At 46.4% G+C, this 21,777-nt stretch overlaps 1 protein-coding gene across 1 annotated transcript in view; it reads right to left on the bottom strand.

Moving 5' to 3' along the window:
• The window catches only part of LOC100091963 (interferon-induced very large GTPase 1-like), a 49,498-nt gene that overhangs the window by 8,524 nt on the left and 19,197 nt on the right, over window positions 1-21,777 (bottom strand). Inside the window, exons 5-7 of the mRNA XM_039914620.1 lie at window positions 7,123-7,181; window positions 5,432-5,464; window positions 4,573-4,638 (exon numbers count right to left, since the gene is read on the bottom strand). Of these exons, the coding sequence (XP_039770554.1) occupies window positions 4,573-4,638; window positions 5,432-5,464; window positions 7,123-7,181 (158 nt within the window). The remainder of the gene's footprint in view (window positions 1-4,572; window positions 4,639-5,431; window positions 5,465-7,122; window positions 7,182-21,777) is intronic.

Genomic DNA, 21,777 nt, shown 5'->3' with positions numbered 1-21,777 from the left:
CAAATATGCACAGTGCTGTGGGGAGGGGAAGGGGGAAGAGCAGAGAGCGGGAGAAGGGGGAATGGGGAGGGGAGGAGTCCCCTCCCCACAGCACTGTGCATATTTGTATATATTATGTATTACTCTATTTTGTTGATGATGTGTATATATCTATGATTCTATTCATCTTGATGATATTGATGCCATACTACTTGTTTTGTTGTTTTGTTTTGTTGTCTGTCTCCCTGTGAGCCCTTTATTGGACAGGGATTGTCTCTATCTGTTGCGGAATTGTACGTTGCAAGCACTTAATACAGTGCTCTCCACATAATAAGTGCTCAATAAATATGATTGAATGAATGAATGTCCTCCTGATTCCCAAGCCCGTGCCCCACCCATTAGGCTATGCCGCTTCTCTCTCTTCACATGATTTTATTTCTTCCTATGCAGATTCTTGCAATTGGAACTATTGACACACTTTTGGGATTTTCATATATTTGCCCACAGTCCCTCTTTTATTAGTTTGTAAGATCCTGGAGGGCAGGGACTGGATCTTAATCTTTACTCCAGGTGCTCATGTACATACTATTATGTACATTCAGTGAATGTTTATTGGCAGATAAAGTGGTTAAAATTAGACATAGTTGTATTGAAATCTGTTGAGGAAACTAGAGGACCATTTTGAAATTGCACCAATGGGAAAGGAAAATGGAACAACCCAGCATGATTCCTTTGTGATCTCACCTAAAGATCTTCAAACCCCTGGTGGAGGTGTTTGGTTTTTAGATGCATCCATCAACTTAAATTTTTCTTTTTTAATTTCGGCTCTATCAGTCTAATATGGGAATGAGAACTCCATATTCTTCCACACAAGGAAATAAAGACGGAAAAGTGAGTATATTTCCCAAATAGTAACTGTTTGCATGCCATGTTTTAAAATTTGGTCTCTGTGTTCTCTTTTACAAACTGTCAGACCTGACTGAAATTGGTGAAACGGAGGCTAATACTTTGACTATGCTATTGTGCTCTGTCAAGTGCTTAATACAATTTTCTGTTTGCCATCAGTGCTCAATAAATATGGCTGATAATACTTTGCCCGTGTTTCCTAGTTGGATATGTTTGTGTATTGAGTACTTTAAGATGCCCCAAGTTATAATAATCTGAAAGAAAGGATTTAATATTTGAAAGCTGGTCATTTTGGGTGCTGCTTTAGATACCTCTTTGACCACAAAGCTGCCTTCAACCCAGAGAATCATTCCGGCCTCCTGGAAACTTGAGACTGACCTTTGATTTGATGATAGGGTAATGGCTTGGTTCTTATTATTTTAACTTTCTAATTGCTACTTTCTTGTCTCCTGTGCTGACTCTTCCTCTTCTTCTCATCTGTTAATTAATTGTGGGTGTGCCACAGGCCCTGTTCTCTATTCTCTACTCTATTTGCAGTAAAATCTCATTCTCAGAGAGATTATCCACTCACGTGATGTCCACTCTGGGACAAATCTCTCAAATCTCTCTCTCCAGCCCCTCCCTCTTAACCTGTTTTACAAACCTTGAACTTCCTCTCATTTCCTGAACACCCCCACGTGGATGTCCTGCTGGCCACTTGACCTCAGTGTCCCCCAAACCAAATTTCTCCCTTCCCCTCCCCCGCACCAAATCAACTCCTCCTAAATTTCCCATCACAGTTTACCCCACCAAAAATGAGGGTCAAACCCTCCCTGACCCAGAATCTGGAAAGTTTGGTTTCATTTTTGACTCCTCTCTGCCTTTTACAGCTCACATTCTGTCTGCCTGTAAAGCTTGCTGATTATCTTCTTCCAACATTTCCTGGACACAGCACTTCCTCTTCTCTCCGAAAGCCACTTCCCTGGTTCACACTCTCTCCCTCTTCCCACTATCAGCTGTTTCACTGTCCCCCCTTCAACCAGACGTACACTCTGCTGCCCAGATCATCTTCCTTAAATGTCTTTCAGAATGCATCACTCCACAGTCCTCAAAAACCCCAACTGTCTCCCATCCTTCCCCCTCCCCCATCCATGGGAAATAGAAACCCCTGGCCATTGGCTTCAAGTCCTCTCCTCCAGTTTGCTCCTTTTCACATATCCACTTCTTCCTCTCTTGGCACAAAGCACTCCAGCTCCCACCCTCGGCTTCTTCAAATTAACCTTCTTCGGGTTCCTTGTGAGCTCACTGTGGGCTGGGAATGTGTCTCTTTATTGTTGTATTGCACTCTCCCAAGTGCTTAGTACAGTGGTCTGCACTCAGTAAACATTCAACAAATAACAATTAAGATAGAATAAATGACTCCCTGGTCTCTCACCCTCCATTTCTCTGTCGGGACTTCCTCCAGGAGGCATTCTCCAGCTGACCCTCATCAGGTCATCCGAACAGCTTCTCTTCAATTTACATCATTTAGTTTTCATGTTTTTTTATACTCTAATAATAATAATAATAATGATGATGGTATTTGTTAAGCACTTACTTTGTGCCAAGCACTACTGTTACCAGGTGATTCCCTGTGCTTCTACAGTGCACGATGTATGACTGCCTGTTAGAGTGTAAGTTGCATGAAGGCAGGGACCTTGTTTTTTTTTAGCAACTACCCCAAGTGGAAAATAACTGAGTTCAGCCAAATATCCTTATATAAATCAGCACTGAGGAACAGCCTTTTGTAGTGGGATGAGACCTCTGTCAGCTGGTCTAATACTCTCCCCTACCCAGATTGTAGGACACCCGCTCTGAGATAGCACTGCTAGGAAGAGGGGGTACCTCGTTAGTTGTTGTATATATATATACATAGACCCCATTCTGACCAGAATGTCTGTGCTGCCTGCTGCCCCCAGACACGGCTTTAAGTAGTTCTAAGAAGTACGTGCTGCCTGCTACTGCCAGGTGAGGTTTTAATAAATATAAACCAGCAGAGCCTGGATTAATGGTCATGTGGTAATGAATTCTATGGTAGGTAAACTGGGGGATGTGATTCAAGTTCTGGCTTGGTATCTTCAATGCATTTTATACTGCTCACAGTGGGGGGCCTCCTAGAAGTCCTGATAGGCTTACACTACTGTTGTGTTTTGTGAAAAGGCCAGGGGTGGAATGTACGTAGGCATTGATCCCACGTGAGGAGGAAAATATAGGGTTAACCAGAGGAATATGGTGTGTTTACCTGAGATCTGAACACACATTCCCCAGGGTAAATTACACTGTGATATGTGCCTTTATGGGAAAGCACTTAACAGTCCTGCAGACAGACAAATGGGCCCAGAGCAGGAAGACATGTTTATCAGTCGATAAGATTTGTCTTGAGTTAGCTGACCAAAAAGGCTTGAAGGCCCAGCTGCACATGTATGCTAGACAGTCCAAAAGTATTAATTAATTAATGTTGGTATTTATTAAGCACTTACTACTGCCAAACACTGTTCTAAGCTCTGGGGTAGATGCAGGGTAATCAGGTTGTCCCATGTGAGGCTCACAGTCTTAATCCCCATTTTATAAATGAGGTAACTGAGGCACCGAGAAGTTAAATGACTTGCCCAAAATCACACAGCTGACAAGTGGTGGAGCTGGGATTAGGACACATGACCTCTGACTCCTAAGCCCATGCTCTTGCCACTGAGCCACACTGCAGTATATTAGATGCTCAAAAAACCAAGGAAGTTGAAGCTCAGCTTTGCATCCAGAAATGCTGCAGCTGACACCAGGCAACCTGAAAACAGTGTGAGAGCAGAAGGTTTGAGAAGCTGGGGCACCTTCGATAAATGAATAAATAATAATGATGGTATTTGTTAAGCACTTACTATGTTCCAAGCACTGTTCTAAGTGCTGGAGTAGATACAAGGTAATTGGGTTGTCCCACATGGGACTCACAGTCAATCTCATTTCTTAATCCCCATTTTACAGATGAGGTCACTCAGGCACACAGAACTTAAGTGACTTGACTTGCCCAAAGTCACATAGCTGACAAGTGGCAGAGCCATGATTAGAACCCATGACCTCTGACTCCCAAGCCTGTGCTCTTTTCATTAAGCTACACTGCTTCATCCTTCTGCCTCAAGTAAAAAAGATGCTGCTATGGTATTATTCCTCCTATATATCTAGCTTTTAGAATTTAGCTTTTTATGATCTATTCTCCTAACTATAGGTATACCATTTGACTGCATTTATACTAACAACTCCCTCTTTCATCTATGTAGAAGTGGTATTTTAAAGTTAAATGCTTGTTTAACTGGATTGTGTGTATCTTGCTCCTTGCATATGCATCTCACATGCCCAGTACTTCAAAATCCAAGAAACCCAGGGTCTTGCCACCCCTATTTCAAGACAGAGCCTTTGTTCTGTCAGAGTGGGGTGAGGGGGAGGAGGAAGGGGGATAAATGTCATTCAGTTTCCTCTGCTCCTGCCTCAGGCCAGTAAGAGTTCACTACTCACTGAAGTGAGCTCATAGGGGCAATGGGAGGCAGCTGGAGGCCGTTGAGTGAGAAGTGAGGAGTGTTGGGTAGAGTAGGAGGCAGGGCCAGATTAAGGCTATGGGGGATTTGGAATTGCTTCCCAAGCAGAGATTTGGCCCCAAACCCTGTGCCATTGTCCACCCACCTTCTTGTACACACACTCCTTCTCCTTGAAGCTGCAGTGTCTATTGGAAGCCCAGCAGTGCAGTGGCTGTCATCAAAGTAAGAGGTGAGTTATAGGGGAGCTCTCTGAGTGGTCTCAGAGCATGGGCCTGGGAATCAGAAGTCATGGGTTCTAATCTCAGCTCTGCTACTTGACCTTGGGCAAGTCACTTCACTTCTCTGGGCCTCAGTTACCTCACCAATAAAATAGAGATTGAGACTGTGAGCCCCAAGTGGGATAGGGACTGTGTCCAGCCCTACCTGATTTGCCTATATCCACCCCAGTTCTTAGTACAATACCTGGCACATAGTAAGTGCTTTATAAATACCATAATAATAATTATTATTATAATAAAATGGTCTCTGAGGGTTCCAAGGCTCCATGGAAGCTGTCCCTGTTAGCCAAGAGAAAAATAAGCTTAGTAGAGGAAGTCAGGGAAGCCGGACGGAGTGAAGATAAGGTGGTGGGTGTTGGGAGAGTGGTGTGGGAAGGAAGAAGGGAGCATGATGCTGGGGTGAAGGTGTTTGGTGAAGTTCTTCGTCTTCTATCACAAGTGGATATATGACCTGAAAGTTATCCCTCCTCCCAATGTGCTGGAGAGAGGACCCCTGGGGCATGCATTTACCCCTCTTCCCTGCTGCAGGAGCTATAGAGACCCTGCACAGTCCTGGGCTCCATGGACTTTGGGCACAGGACAGCCCTCCCTCATCTCACAGAACCTGTGGATCTGGTTCTGGGACTTGGCAGAATCTGCAGCTGTAACTGTGGGAAGAAGAGAGGGATGGATAGGATGTGTCCCCAGCAACACCTAGACCATCAGTGCTATGACATGAACACTCACCCAGGTCTTCAGCACCTGGCTCCCCACCCCAACCTGATAGAGGCACAAGTGTCTCCAAGAGTGAAATCCATGATGCCCTCCAACTTGTGTCTCAGAAAATAATCTCGGGACAAGGGATCTGGTTCCTGTCAGCCCCATAAGACCCAGGTCCACAATCCCCAGTTCCCCATCCCCTCACCCACCACAAAACATCCCTGCCAAGGAAATGAGTCAGCAAAAGGTCTTTGATCCAGATACAGAGAAGGGAATTGATTCAGGGTCAGTGGAAACAAAGGAAGACAGGTGGGGTTGTTTAGCTAGGAAGCTCCAGCAGCCTAGAAGAAACATGACCCAGGTCAACCCAGCTCCTGAATGCAGAAGGTCTAGAGACCGTTCCCTCCCCTAAGCCCTGAACCCAGGATCCTCAGGGGAATGGCTCATTGCAGCTCCATGTCTCCCTTCACCCCTACCCACTGTCTGAGCCAGGAGAATTGGGAACCTTGGGGGAGCCACTTAGGTCAGTAGGGATGGCCTGTGCCTCTACCTCTCTATAGGGCCTCTGCCTGCCTCGCACAAGGGAATAAATAGGAAGCAGCTCGGTGCAGTGGATAGAATACGGGGCTGGGAGTCAGAAGGTCATGGGTTCTAATTCCGCATCCACCTCTTGCCTGCTATTGACCTTGGGCAAGTCACTTCACTTCTCTGGGCCTCAGTTACCTCATCTATAAAAAAGGGGAGTGTGAGTGTGAGCCCCATGTGGACAGGGACTGTGTCCAACACAATTTGTTTGTATCTACCAGTGCTTAGTATGGTGCCTGGCACAATGTAAGGGCTTAATGAATACCTGAGTTCTTATGATTATAGGAGGGGCTGACCTTTACCTCAGAGAGAAGAGATCTGGACTGTCAGGAGAAGCCCCTGGGAGGAAGCAGCGGTGCTTTGAACTGCAGCCTCATATGGCACTGAGAGGGAAAGCCCCAGAAGGGGAGTGTAAAACTTGGAATATGGGGCATGGGGCAGTCAAGGGTATGGTTAGGACTGAGGGTTCTAATAAGGTTTGTTTCTTTGTTATTACCATGACTAAGAACTTCTACTCATGCACAATATATGCATTAATTTTTAAAGCTGGCTATATTCCTATATTCCTTAGGGAAGCAGTGTGGTTCAGGGGAAAGAGCATGGGCTTGGGTGTCAGAGGTCATGGGTTCTAATCCTGGCTTCCAGCTCTGCCACTTGTCAGCTGTGTGACTTTGGACAAGTTATTTAACTTCCCTGGGCCTCAGTTACCTCATCTGTAAAATGGGGATGAAGACTGTGAGCCCCATGTGGGACAACCTGATCACCTTGTATTCTCCCCCTGCCCCAGCCCAGTGCTTAGCACAGTGTTTTGCACATAGTAAGTGCTTAACAAATACCACCATTATTATATTCTACTGAGAGTGTTTTTAAAGGCAATCCTGGGTGTGTGGAAAGCAACTGTTCAGCCCCCTCCCCAGTAAAACACTTCATATATGCCACTGCAAATTGAATAATAAGAAACTAGCTGAAGTGAAAGCAGGAAAGATTTCAGCTGGGCACAAGGGAAGACTTCTTGGCTGTCAAGGCTATAAAATCCAGAAAAAGGTGGCCATAAAATAGGTGGTGCCTCCACCTGTGAGTGTCTTGAAGAAAGAAAAACATATGTCTACCTTTACCCCTCATTTGTAATTCACATGTGGAACACTGATCTGAGTCAAGACAAATTCCTGGAGATTTTCTGAACCAGGATGTGCTGAAACCAGAAAAGTATCTTTAGTTTCTAGGTGTTCTCAGACTGAGACCATATTTCAGCCCAGAGCTGCCTCCTGCTAAGAATTTTGTGGTCAGGGAATATGTCTATCAGCTCTGTTAAGTTGTACTCTCCCAAAAGGCTTAGTACAGAGCTCTGCACAGAGTAAGCACTTAATCAATATGATTGATTGAATCCTGTCTCTGGGCCCTGAGACCTCCTGGCCTTCAGAACCCAGGATTCATTCATTCATTCATTCATTCATTCATTCATTCATTCATCATATTTATTGAGCACTTACTGTGTGCAGAGCATTGAACTAAGTGCTTGGAAAGTACGAGTTTACAGTCTAGAGATCATCAAAGTGACACCTATCTATAGGAAGGGCTCCAAGCTGACCCTGGTGAATCTCTTACCTATACCAGAAACACTAGTAAAATTTACAGAAAAATGTTTGGTAGAAGTGAGAACCTAGAGAATCTCAACTATTGTGGTGAAAGGCAACATGGTTCCTGTAAAGGGAATTCCTGCCACACTAATCTACTGGAATTCCTTAAAGGGATCAATAAACTTGTGGGTAGAAGAGAACCAGTAAACATAGTGACATTTTCAAAGGGTCTTTGACAATATTCCACCCTAAAAATTTGTGAAAAACCTAGCTGATCATGGAATTAGAAGGAATTCATTCATTCAGTTGTACTTATCGAGAGCTTATTGTGTGCTGAGCTTGAACTGTACTAAGTGCTTGGAATGTACAATTAGGCAACAGATAGAGACAATCCCTGCCCAACAACGAGCTCATAGTCAAAAAGGGGGAGACAGGCAACAAAACAAAACAAGTAGTCAGGTATCAGTGCCATCAAAATAAATAGAATCATAGATATATAGAGAGAATATTTCTACATATATATGGAGAGAGAGAGGGAGAGAAGCAGCATGGCTCAGTGGAAAGAGTGCGAGCTTGGGAGTCAGAGGTCATGAGTTCAAATCTCGGCTCTGCCACTTAGCTGTGTGACTGTGGGCAAGTCACTTAACTTCTCTGTGCCTCAGTTACCTCATCTGTAAAATGGGGATTAACTGTGAGCCTCACGTGGGACAACCTGATTACCCTGTATCTACCTCAGCGCTTAGAACAGTGCTCAGCACATAGTAAGCACTTAAATACCAACACTATACAAATATACACAAGTGCTGTGGGGAGGGGAAGGGGGAAGAGCAGAGGGAGGGAGTAAGGGGAATGTAGGGGAGGAGGAGCAGAGGGAAAGGGAGGGCTTAGTTTAGGAAGGCCTCCTGGAGGAGGTGAGCTCTCAGTAGGGCTTTGAAGAGGGGAAGAAAGTTAGTTTGGCAGGTAGGAGGGAGGGCAATCCAGGTCAGCGATAGGACGTGGGACAGGGGTCGATGGCGGGACAGGCGAGGAAGAGGTACCGTGAGGTTAGCGGCTGAGGAACAGAGTGTGTGGGGGGGTTGTAGAAGGAGAGAAGAGAGGTGAGGCAGGAGGGGGCCAGGTGATGGAGAGCTCTGAAGCCAAGAGTGAGGAGTATTTGTTTCCTGCGAAGATTGATAGGCAGCTACTGGAGGTTTTTGAGGAGGAGAGTGACATGCCCAGAACGTTTCTGTAAAAAGATAATCGGAGCAGCAGAATGAAGAATAACCTGGAGTGGGGAGGGACAGGAGGATTGGAGATCAGAGCAGAGGCTGATGTAATAATCCAGTTGGGATATTATGAGAGCTTGTACCAGCAGTGTAGCAGTTTGGATAGAGAGGAAAGGGTGGATCTTGGTAATGTTGTGAAGGTGAGAACAGCAGACAAATTTGGTGACAAATTGGATGTGAGGGGGTGACTGGAGAGCAGAGTCAAGGAATGCCTTATTAATGTATAAAAATGGGCAAAAAATATAGAAAATGGGAGATAGAGATAAATGATCAATTTTGAAGATGGGAAATTTAGATAGTGTTACAATTGTTTGATTTAAGATCTTTATCTGTAGCCTGGAGGAGGAATTATACCGAGAAATCTCCACCTCTTCAGACAGTACTAACCTCTTTCAGCCATCAAAGTTCTGCTCCCATACCCTTGAGTGATTACAAAATCTGGTAGCAAGTTCATGTTTCACTATTGTGCATATACATGGGCTCTTTCCTAAAGAGTTCTAAGTTCTTCAAAGACCTACTGCAGTACATAAATGGATGTTCAGTAAATACTAAGGATGATTCATTCATTCAATAGTATTTATTGAGCGCTTACTATGTGCAGAGCACTGTACTAAGCGCTTGGGATGAACAAGTCGGCAACAGATAGAGACAGTCCCTGCCGTTTGATGGGCTTACAGTCTAATCGGGGGAGACGGACAGACGAGAACAATGGCACTAAACAGCGTCAAGGGGAAGAACATCTCGTAAAAACAATGGCAACTAAATAGAATCAAGGCGATGTACAATTCATTAACAAAATAAATAGGGTAACGAAAATATATACAGTTGAGCGGACGAGTACAGTGCTGTGGGGATGGGAAGGGAGAGGTGGAGGAGCAGAGGGAAAAGGGGAAAATGAGGCTTTAGCTGCGGAGAGGTAAAGGGGGGATGGCAGAGGGAGTAGAGGGGGAAGAGGAGCTCAGTCTGGGAAGGCCTCTTGGAGGAGGTGATTTTTAAGTAAGGTTTTGAAGAGGGAAAGAGAATCAGTTTGGCGGAGGTGAGGAGGGAGGGCGTTCCAGGACCGCGGGAGGACGTGACCCAGGGGTCGACGGCGGGATAGGCGAGACCGAGGGACGGCGAGGAGGTGGGCGGCAGAGGAGCGGAGCGTGCGGGGTGGGCGGTAGAAAGAGAGAAGGGAGGAGAGGTAGGAAGGGGCAAGGTGATGGAGAGCCTTGAAGCCTAGAGTGAGGAGTTTTTGTTTGGAGCGGAGGTCGATAGGCAACCACTGGAGTTGTTTAAGAAGGGGAGTGACATGCCCAGATCGATTCTGCAGGAAGATGAGCCGGGCAGCGGAGTGAAGAATAGACCGGAGCGGGGCGAGAGAGGAGGAAGGGAGGTCAGAGAGAAGGCTGACACAGTAGTCTAGCCGGGATATAACGAGAGCCCGTAATAGTAAGGTAGCCGTTTGGGTGGAGAGGAAAGGGCGGATCTTGGCGATATTGTAGAGGTGAAACCGGCAGGTCTTGGTAACGGATAGGATGTGTGGGGTGAACGAGAGGGACGAGTCAAGGATGACACCGAGATTGCGGGCCTGCGGGACGGGAAGGATGGTCGTGCCATCCACGGTGATAGAGAAGTCTGGGAGCGGACCGGGTTTGGGAGGGAAGATGAGGAGCTCAGTCTTGCTCATGTTGAGTTTCAGGTGGCGGGCCGACATCCAGGTGGAGATGTCCCGGAGGCAGGAGGAGATGCGAGCCTGAAGGGAGGGGGAGAGGACAGGGGCGGAGATGTAGATCTGCGTGTCATCTGCGTAGAGATGGTAGTCAAAGCCGTGAGAGCGGATGAGTTCACCGAGGGAGTGAGTGTAAATGGAGAACAGAAGAGGGCCAAGAACTGACCCTTGAGGAACTCCAACAGTTAAAGGATGGGAGGGGGAGGAGGCTCCAGCGTAGGAGACCGAGAATGATCGGCCAGAGAGGTAAGAGGAGAACCAGGAGAGGACAGAGTCCGTGAAGCCAAGGTGAGATAAGGTATGGAGGAGGAGGGGATGGTCGACAGTGTCAAAGGCAGCAGAGAGGTCAAGGAGGATCAGAGTGGAGTAGGAGCCATTGGATTTGGCAAGAAGGAGGTCACGGGTGACCTTAGAGAGAGCAGTCTCGGTAGAGTGGAGGGGACGGAAGCCAGATTGGAGGGGGTCTAGGAGAGAATGGGAGTTAAGGAATTCTAGGCATCGATTGTAGACGACTCGTTCTAAGATTTTGGAAAGGAAGGGTAGTAGGGAGATAGGACGATAACTGGAGGGGGAAGTGGGGTCAAGAGCGGGTTTTTTTAGGATGGGGGAGACGTGGGCATGTTTGAAGGCAGAGGGGAAGGAGCCCTTGGAGATCGAGTGGTTAAAAATAGAAGTTAAGGAAGGGAGGAGGGCAGGGGCGATGGTTTTAAGAAGGTGAGAGGGAATGGGGTCCGAGGCACAGGTGGAGGGGGTGGCACTTGCGAGGAGGGAGGAGATTTCCTCTGAGGATACTGCAGGGAAGGATGGGAAAGTAGGGGAGGGGGTTGGTGGGGGGGAGGGGAGAGGCGGAGGGGTGACTTTGGGGAGCTCAGACCTGATCGTGTTGATTTTCTTGAGGAAATAGGTGGCCAGATCATTGGGGGTGAAAGATGGGGGAGGGGGAGGAACAGGGGGCCTCAGGAGAGAGTTAAAGGTCCGGAACAATCGGCGGGGGTGACGGGCATGGGTGTCGATGAGGGAGGAGAAGAAGCTTTGCCTGGCGGAGGAGAGGGCAGAGTTAAGGCAGGAAAGGATAAATTTGAAGTGTGTGAGGTCGGCTTGGTGCTTGGACTTTCGCCAGCAGCGCTCAGCAGCTCGAGCATAGGAGCGTAGGAGGCGGACGGAGGAGGTGATCCAGGGCTGTGGGTTAGTGGAGCGAGAGCGGCGGAGGGAAAGGGGGGCGAGAGAGTCGAGATGAGTAGAGAGGGTGGAGTTGAGAGCGGAGACCCGCTCGTTGAGAGTGGGAAGAGAGGACAGGGCGGCAAGGTGAGGAGAGATGCTATTGGAAAGACGGATGGGATCGAGAGAGCGGAGGTCTCTGTGGGGCAGTAGCGAAGATTTGCAGGGGGAGGGAGTGTGAGAGATGAGGCAGGTGAGAAGGTTATGGTCAGAGAGAGGGATTTCAGAGTTGGTGAGGGAGGAGATAGTGCAGTGGTAGGAGATGACGAGATCGAGGGTGTGACCGAGTCGGTGAGTGGGCGCGGTATGGTGGAGGAGGAGGTCGGCAGAGTCGAGGAGGGATAGCAGGCGGGTGGCAGAGGAGTCGTCGGGTACATCCGTATGGATGTTGAAGTCTCCAAGGATCAGAGTGGGCAGAGAGAAGGAGAGAAGGAAGGTGAGAAAGGGGTCAAGGTGGTTGAAGAAGTCGGAGGTGGGACCGGGAGGGCGGTAGATGACGGCGACAAGTAATGTTTGGTGCTTCTGCAAACCATTATTTTCTATCTGCTCAGGGTCCAAGTTTGTTGAAGCTCCATCCTCCTTCCTCCTGTCTCCTTCCCTTCACCTCCTGTAGGGTTTCTGTCTTAGCCTCCCAAGGCAGCCGGCCCTTCCAGATTTGGGTGAGGACGAATCCAGCCTGGGGCCCCCTTGGAAGAAAATAAATGCCTAGGGGCTGGTCAGTGTTGGACATAGTGATCCTGGGCAGATGTCAGTTTTGATCCCTCAGAGTGGAGAGAGAGAAGTTGAGTCCCACCTAATCCGGCACCTGAAAAGGCCATGGAAAAGTCCAGACCAAACCAGAGTCCTGGCCCTTGGAACAGAGTTCTGGGCCAAAGGATTATCAGTTTCCCATAGGTCTTCTAGGGCAGAGGAGGGACTAAGACAGGGTCAGACTCCCACACCCTTCTGCCCCAAGCAATTAACTCCCTAGAGAACATATAGGCTGCCCTGTGCCTAACTGAACCTCAGGTTGGAGTGAGGGGCAGAGAGAGCACCCCCCAGGGCCAGATCAGATGAGAATCACAGAGAGAAAGAGCTGAGCTGATGGTTTATTGACTCTGACTTCCTCCTCCCATCACCCAGCCCTCACTCCAAGTTACTGCCTCAACTTCCTTCTGAACCGTGACTGTGGGCAGGCCTCCTCACCCCTCACCACAGCCCCGGCTACAACATGCTGGACAAGGTCCAGTTGCTATGGCTGCTCTCAGCTCTCATGGGTATTTGCAGTCAAAGGCCCCAGGGACACCAGTGAAGTGATTTGTGAGACTCTGTGCCCATTTCTGTCTCTTCCTGATTGCCATTGTTCTCATTTTCCTATGTTCCCCTTGGTGACAGCTATACTTTGTGCTGTTTTCCGGGATCTGAGGGTTTGGTGCAGCTGGTGGAGTCTGGGGAAAGGCTGAAATATTTTGGAGAATCTCTGCACCTCTCGTGACATGCCTCAGGGTTCAACTTCAGGGATTAGGCTATGTGCCGCTATCAGGAGGCTCCAGGAAAAACCCTTGGGATCGTCTCCAGTATCTGTTAGCCCCCTAGACTCAACACGGCTCGTGGGCAGGGTTGTGTCTACCTACTCTATTGCATGGGAACTATTTCAAGCATTTAGTTCAGTGCTGTGCTTAAAGTAAGCACTCAACAAAGATCACCGAGTGATTGATAGTTACTAGGATAATAATAATAATAATTACGGAATTTGTGAAGCACTTACTATGTGCCAGGTTAAGGTAGATACAAGATGACTGAGTTGGACACAGTCCCTGTCCGACTCAAGGCTCACAGTCTTCATCTCCATTTTACAGATGAGGGAACTGAGGCACAGATGATTTAAATGACTTGTCCACAGAGCAGACAAGTGATAGAGTCAGAATTAGAACCCGTGACCTTCTGACTCCCAGGACTGCGTTCTATCCACTAGGCCATGCTGCTTCTCAATGGGAACCAAAATTCACAAGGACCCTACATTCAACAGGAGAGACAGACATAAAAATATTTACAAGTGGTGGAATCAGAATAAATCTATTGAATATTTATAAATTGGAAATGAAGAAAGCCTTCCAACAAATCCCCAAACAAAAACTAATACAGTCTTAGGTAATTCATACAGTATTTCAGAACCAAGAAGACACATTCCCTCACTGTTGTCCTGAAGCTTTCCTCCAATCATTCACTTTCCTTTCTGGTGACAGTCAAGTTAACACATTTCTTGGTTCCAGCAGAGACCTCAGCCTCCTGAAATTCTTCAGGTTTCATATTCTATTGCTTAGAGTAACCTGTACCCTCATTTCCAGCTGGCTTCAACTGATCTCTCTCTCTCTCTCTCTCTCTCTCTCTCTCTCTCTCTCTCTTCTAAAATGGGAGCTTTTTCTAACAGGTAAATCTGTATTGTTAAATGGGCCACAGGTCTTCCTTTAAAACTGTACCCTCCAAAAAGCCTAATTGCAGGTTCCTTGACTCCCCTGTCCCACACAGCCCCTTTGGAGTATGTTCCCAGCCCCTCTCCAGCCCCACCACACAGCAACCCTTCCCCTCTGCCCTAGCTGCTGGGACAGGATGCAGGACAAATATGAAGCGGAGCACCCAAATGAGGATGTCTTCCTATTCATGAATGGAATTCCTAAATAACTGAAAATGGGAGAGGAGCATTATTCAATTATCCTTAAATTCTCTTTCCTACCCACCTGCCTTTCCTAAAACACGAACCCTTCAATCTGTGGATCCATGTAGTAGGCCTAGGTTCCTTTCTCATGAGCTTTACAGAAAGTCCTGCCTCCCTCTTCCATGGTTCCATCCCCTAGGCCTAAAATGATAATTTAAACTACAAAGGCAATCAATCAGGAGTCGAAACAAACTCTTTATTCACTGGATCATCTTGAAGGATTTTGCCTGATTAATGTGTCATAGAGCAGAATGTGCCAATCAGTCATACCAAAGAAATAACATGGCCTAGTGGAAGGAGCACGTGCCTGGGAGTCAGAAGACGTGGGTTCAAATCCACTTTTCACTAATTGCTTGTTTTGTGACCTTGGGAAAGTCACTTCACCCCTCTATACTGTAGGTTCATGGTGGGCAAGGATTGTGTCTCTTTATTGTTGTATTGGACTCTACCAAGCACTTAATGCAGTGCTCTTCTCACAGTAATCTCTCAGTGAATATGAATGATTGACTGAAAACTTCCCTGGGCTTCAGTTTTCCCTCCAACTCAAACTGTGAACCCCATGTGAGACAGGGACTGTGTCTGACCTAATTAACTTGTATGGTCCCTAGAACTTAGAATAGTGTTGGACACATAGTAAGTGATTAAACGAATGCCATAAAAAAAATCCATCATGGAGATATGGTGATACCTCAGTCCTGTATGACAGCTAAACAATCTGGCCACCAGAAGGTGCCTCCAGCCAGACAGCTGTGAGCCTCTCTCCATCATCACCTTTCTCAGGGGTGAATCCTCATCTTCATCCTGGCTAATGTGAAATTTTTTTACTTAAAAATGGTCACAGTCCCTCCAATGCTAGTTAGTCAATCACTCAATTATATTCTTTGAGCACTTACTATGTTCTGAGCACTGTACAAAAGACTTGGGAGAATACAGTGTAGTAGTACAATAGACCCATTCCCTGAACACAGTGAGTGCAAAGTCTAGTGGGGAAGACAAATTAATATAAAGAAATGAATCACAGATATGTACATTAGTGTTGTGGGGCTGGGAGGGGGATGAATAAAGGGAGCAAGTCAGGATGATTTAGAAGGGAGTGGAAAAAAAGGAAAAAATGGTTTAGTCAGGGAAGGCTACTTGCAGGAGATGTAACTCCAATAAGGCTTTGAAGGTGGTGAGAGTGATTGTCTCAGATATGAAGAGGGCAGGTGATCCAAACCAGAGGCAGGACATAAGCAAGAGGTCAGTGGTGAGATAGATGAGTTCTAGGTATAGTGAGAAAAGTATCATCAAAGCAAGTGTGCAGGCTGGGTTGTAGTAGGAGAGTAGAGACTTGAGAAAGGAGGGAGCTAGGTGATTGAGTGCTTTAAAGCTGATGGGAAGGAATTTCTGTTTGATGTGGAGGTGGATGGGTAATCACCGGAGGTTCTTAAGGACTGGGGAAACATGGCTTGAGCTTTTTTGTAGAAAAATGATCCAGGCAGCAGAGTGAAGTATGGACTGGAGTGGGGAAAGACAGGAGGCAGGGAGATCAGCAAGGAGGCTGATCCAGTAATCAAGGTAGGATAGGATAAATTCTTGGATAAACGTGGTAGCATTTGGAATAGAGAGGAAAGGGCAGATTTTAGTGATGTTGTGAAGGTTAAACCAACAGAATTTAGTGATGGATTGAATAGGAGGAGTGATTGAGAGAAAGGAGTCTTTGATAACACCAAGTTTATGGGCTTGTGAAACAGGAAGGATGATAGTGCCATCTACAGTGATGGTGAAGTCAGAGGGAGGAGAGGAGTTGGTTGGGAAGATAAGGAGTTCTGTTTTAGACATGTTAGGTTTGAGGTTACAGTGGGACATCAAAGAAGAGATGTCTTGAAGTAGACGAAAATGCGAGACTGAAGAGAGGGAGAGAGATCAGGGCTCGAGATGTAGATTTAGGAATCATCTGTGAAGAGCTGGTAATTAATTATTATTGAAGCAGTGTGGCTTAGTGGAAAGACCCCGGGCTTGGGAGTCAGAGGTCGTGAGTTCTAATCTTGGCTCCGCCCCTTGTCAGCTATGTGCCCTTGGGCAAGTCACTTAACTTCGCTATGCCTCAGTTACCTCATCTGTAAAATGGGGATGAAGACTGTGAGCCCTACGTGGAAAAACCTGATTACCTTGTATCTATCCCTGCACTTAGAAAAGTGCTTGGTACATAGTAAGCACTTGACAAATACCAATATTATTATTATTAATTATTAGTAGTAGTTGGTAGTTGAAGCCATGTGAATGAATGAGTTCTCCAAGGGAATGGGTGTAAAAGGAGAATAGAAGGGGACCAAGAACTGAACCTTAAGAACCTTCCAGAATTAGGGGGTGGGATGCAGAGGAGGAACCCACCGAAGAGTCTGAGAATGAGCAACAGGGAGATAAAAGAAGAACCAGGAGAGGACAGTTTGGGTGAATAATGTTTCCATGAGAAGAGGGTGGCCAAGAGTGTACAAGGCAGTTGAGAGATTGGGAAGGATTAAGATGGAGTAGAGGCCATTGGATTTGGCAAAAAGGAGATCATTGGTTTCCTCTGAGAAGGTGTTTTCTGTGGAGCGATGGGGACAGAAGACAGATTGGAGGGGGTCAAAGAGAGAATTGGAAGAAAGGAATTTGAAACAGCAGGTGTAGACAATTCACTTAAACAGTTTGGAGAGGAATGGTAGGAGGGAGATGGGGCAATTAAGTGAAAGGAGCAGTGGGGTCAAGGGAGGGATTTTAGGATAGGGGAGACATGGGCTTGTTTGAAAGCAGAGCGGAAGAAGCCACTGGAGAGCCAACAGTTGGAGATAGCAATTAGGGAGGGAAAAAAAAAGATGGGGCAAGTGTTTAGGTAAAGTGTGAAAGAATAGGATCGAAGGTGGTGGGAGTGGATTTTGAGAGAATGCAGGAGATCTCCCTCTAGAGATACTGCTGGGAAGGATGGGAGAGTTGAAGAATAGGCAGGACGGGGGAAGGACTGGGGAGGATCGAGGGAGACTTTAGGAAAATCATGCCTGATAGTGTCAAGTTTCTCAATAAAGTAGATGGCAAGCTCATCAGTGGCAAGGGATAAGGGAGTTGGGGAGACAGAGGTTTGAGGAGGGAGTTAAATATCTGGAACAGTGGCAAGGACGATGGGTATGGGTGTCAGTAAGGATAGAGAAATAATTTTGTCAGGCAGAAGAGAGGGCAGAGTTAAAGCACACAAGAATTAACTTGAAGTGGACAAAGTCAGCCTAGTATCTAGATTTCCACCAGCAGTGCTCTGCGGCTTGTGCATAAACGTGAAGGACTGTGCAAGTGAATCAGGGCTGTGGGTTAGTGGTATGAGATCATCAAAGGAATCGGGGATCAATTGAATTCAGTAGAGAGGGTGGTGTGAAGAATGTCAGTTTGGTCATCAGGGGAAGGTAGTTTGGGTATGGAGGTTAAGTGGGGCATGAGAAAATTTGATGGGGTCAAAAGAACGGAGGTGTCTGTGGGGGAACAGCACAGATTTGTGGGAAGGAGGTGTGTGGGAAAGAAGGCTGGTGAGAAGCTTGTGGTCAGATAGAGGGATTTCAGAGTTGGTGAGGATAGAGATTTTGCAGTGGCTAGAGATGATGAGATTGAGTATATGTCTAAATTGGTGAGTGGGTGAGGAGGGATGGAGCAGGTCAGTGGAGTTGAAGAGTTCATTCATTCATTCAATTGAATTTATTGAGCACTTACTTATAAAGCACTGCACTAAGAGGTTGGGGGAGTACAACATTCATTCATTCATTCAATAGTATTTATTGAGCGCTTACTATGTGCAGAGCACTGTACAAAGTGCTTGGAATGTACAAATTGGTAACAGATAGAGACAGTCCCTGCCCTTTGACGGGTTTACAGTCTAATCGGGGGAGACAGACAAGAACAATGACAATAAATAGAATCGAGGGGAAGAGCACCTCATTAAAACAATAACAAATAAATAGAATCAGGGTGATGTACATCTCATTAACAAAATGAATAGGGTAATGAAGATATATACAATTGAGCGGATGAGTACAGTGTTGAGGGGATGGGTCGGGAGAGGGGGAGGAGAAGAGGGTTAGCTGCGGAGAGGTGAAGGGGGGGTAGAGGGAGCAGAGGGAAAAGGGGAGCTCAGTCTGGAAGGCCTCTTGGAGGAGGTGAGCTTTAGTGTTTTGAAGAGGGGAAGAGAACAATAATCAGGCACATTCCCTACCCACAACAAGCTTACTGTCTAGAGGGGTAGAAAGTGGGCAGTAGAAGGGTCATCAGGAACATCTACGTGGTTATTGAAGTCCCCAAGAATCAATGAAGGGATGAAGAAAGAGAGAAGGGATGTAAGAAAGGGATCAAAATAGTTAAAAAAAAAAATTGGAAGTGGGACCTGGGGGATGGGAGATGACCATTATTAAAATTTTACCCTTCTTAGTAAATCATTAGTGTTTGCCGAACAAGTGCCTACTCTGTGTAAAACACTACTAAGCACTTGGGAGATGAATCTTTGGTGTTTCTGAACAAGTGCCTACTCTGTGCTAAGTTAGTAGAGAGTAGAATTAGTAGACACAATCCCTGCCCTCAAGAAGCTTACAATCTAGCCAGGGAGACAGATACTAAAATAAATTTTAGATAGGAGCAAGGAGAAGTGGATATGGAGGTGAAATAATTTACAGAATGGACCAAGAAGTGGATATGTATCTGAGTTGGTACCTAAATAGCAAGGTATATAAGTCGACTTATACAAGTTCATTCATTCATTCAATTGTATTTATTGAGTGATTACTGTGTGCAGAGCACTGTACTAAGCACTTAGTACAGTTCAGCAACAGAGACAATCCCTACCCAATAATGGACTCACAGTTTACAAGTAAGGAGTCACACAACAAAACGACAGGCATCAATAGCATTGAAATAAATAAATAGAATTATAGATATATATCATAAATAAAATAAATAGAATAATAAATATGTACATAAATACACACGTGTTATGAGGTGGGGATGGGGTTAGAGCAGAGGGAGGGAGTAGAGGCGATGGGGAAATCTATGAACGAATCTATTGGAAGAGTGCAGCAGAGTAGACATTAAAATCAGCCAATCGATCAGTTGTATTTATTGAGTGCTCACTGTGTGCAGAACTCTGTACTAAAAACACTTGGAAGAGTACAATATAACAGACTTGGTAGACACATTCCTCAAAAATCAATTAAGGATATGAGAAATGGTAGAGTATAAAGTTATGTACATAGTAATAATTATGGTATTAAAGTGCTCTCTATGTGCCAGGCACTGTACTAGGCACTGGGGTGGATACAGGCAAATTGGGTTGGGCACAACCCCTGGACCATCTGGGGCTCACAGTCTCAATCCCCATTTTACAGATGAGGTAACTGACATGCAGCGGCTTCTTGCATGTCACTCCAGCCCAGAGCTTCGGATACCCGCTCTGTCTCTGGAAACAGTGCACTAAACTAAGGGACTGTGGGATGAGTGAGTGTCTTATTGAGTGTTTATGGGCAGGATCTTGATGCTTCTCTAAGGGTGAGCAACGCATGAGTGAATTCCTCCTGAGTGGGATGCCTTCATGAGTGGGAGCTAGATGCTTCCTTACCAGAGGGTAACACATAAGTGAATTCCTCCTGGGTGGGAAGCATTGATGGGCGGGAGCTAGGTGCTTGGCCATGGACGGGTAACACTTCAGTGAATTCTTCCCAGAAGGGAAGTTCAATTCCCCGCTTTAAAACAATTGAATAATTACATTCCTCCAGAAAGGAAAGTTCAATTCGCTGCATGTAATGAATTTTGTTCAGCTCAGCCTTTTGGCCCTACCTTCCTTCCCTCACCGTACTGATTCCCAAACCCATCCCTGGGAAATGGGAGACACTTGTGTCAACCCCAGTGCCTAGAACAGTGCTTCACGCATATGAAGCACTTAACAAAAGTACCATGATTATTATTATTAGACAATGAGCTTGCAGTCTAGAGGAGCCAAAAGCTTGCAGGGTCCAGGGCCCGTGATGCCGCCTTAAATATGTGTTTTGGGGGGAATCAATCATCCGAGCCCATCCCACAATCCCAGCATTCTTCAACTACAGAGCATCTCAATTCTGCACTGAGACTCAATCTCCTTAGGTATAGCAGCAAAGTAAGCAGCCTGGCTTCAGCTGTCTCTCTTTACCCTTCCCAGCCCAGCCCATTGGCTGATTGAGCAGGGGCAGAGCCAGGTGACCCCAGCTCCATGCCCAGCTTGGTCTCTGTCTCTGGAGGAACCAATCACAGACAGATGTCATGTTTCCCAGGGAAGCACCCCACTCAGCGGTGTTTCAGGAAGATGCTCCAGGCAGCTGCTTGAATTATGGACTGAAGGGGGAGAGAATGGAGACAAAGAGAGCAGCCTAGAGACTGGCCCAATCTAACCATGGTATGAAGAGTGCCAGAGCCAGGATGTTGTTTGGGTAGAAAAGAAGGGACACAAAGAGATTTGGAAGAATCAGCAGTGTTCAGCAAACGAGTGGGTGGGAGCTGAATGACAGTAGGGAGCTGAGGATGTCACCAGGGTTGTCATGTTGTGGATGTTACAGATGGAATCATCCTAATCTTTTTCCACCTTTCAGCTCCCTTCAATACTATGGGCCACCCGCTTAGCCTGGAGACATTATCTAACCTTGGCTTCACCAATGCTGTTCTCTCCTGATTGTTCTCCTACCTCTCTGTCTGCTTCTCAGTCTCTTTTAAGAGCTTCACCTCTAAAAAAATCCCTCCCTTGACACTCATGGCTCCCTCCAGTTATAGTCTTATCTACCTCCTACCTTTTCCCTCCAAACTCCTTGAGCAAGTTGTCTACACCCGCTGTCTCAAGTTCCTCCCCTCCAATTCTCTCCTTGACCCCTTCCAATCTGGCTTCCATCCCCTTCAGTCCCCAAAAACCTCCCTCTCTTTCATGGGCTCTGCCTCCGACTCTCCAACTGTAGAGTTGTTTCAAGGCTTATTTATGGTCCCTTTCTATTCGTCATCTACCTCTACCCTTTTGGAGAACTAATTTACTTCCAAGCTTCAGCTTCCATTGCTACACTCATGATTCCCAAATCTACCTTTCCAGCACTGACCTCTGTCCTCTGCAGTATCTCTTTTTTTTGTGTGGTATTTGCTAAGTGTTAGGCATTAGAAGTTTCTTGCTCAGCATCGACCCTGGCCTTTGCTATCTGATGGGAGGCCACCTGGGAGGCGGGACCTTCCAAGGATCTGCCCAAGTGTAATAGGTGGGATGGTTTGGTTAGGAGACAAGGCAGGTGGCCTTTCCAAAATAAGCAGGCAGACACACAACAGTT

This window comes from Ornithorhynchus anatinus, chromosome 2 (assembly GCF_004115215.2).
Source record: "Ornithorhynchus anatinus isolate Pmale09 chromosome 2, mOrnAna1.pri.v4, whole genome shotgun sequence".
Taxonomy (NCBI): domain Eukaryota; kingdom Metazoa; phylum Chordata; class Mammalia; order Monotremata; family Ornithorhynchidae; genus Ornithorhynchus; species Ornithorhynchus anatinus.
The sequence above is the reverse complement of the archived record's forward strand: the minus strand, read 5'-3'. Positions and strand labels throughout refer to the sequence as shown.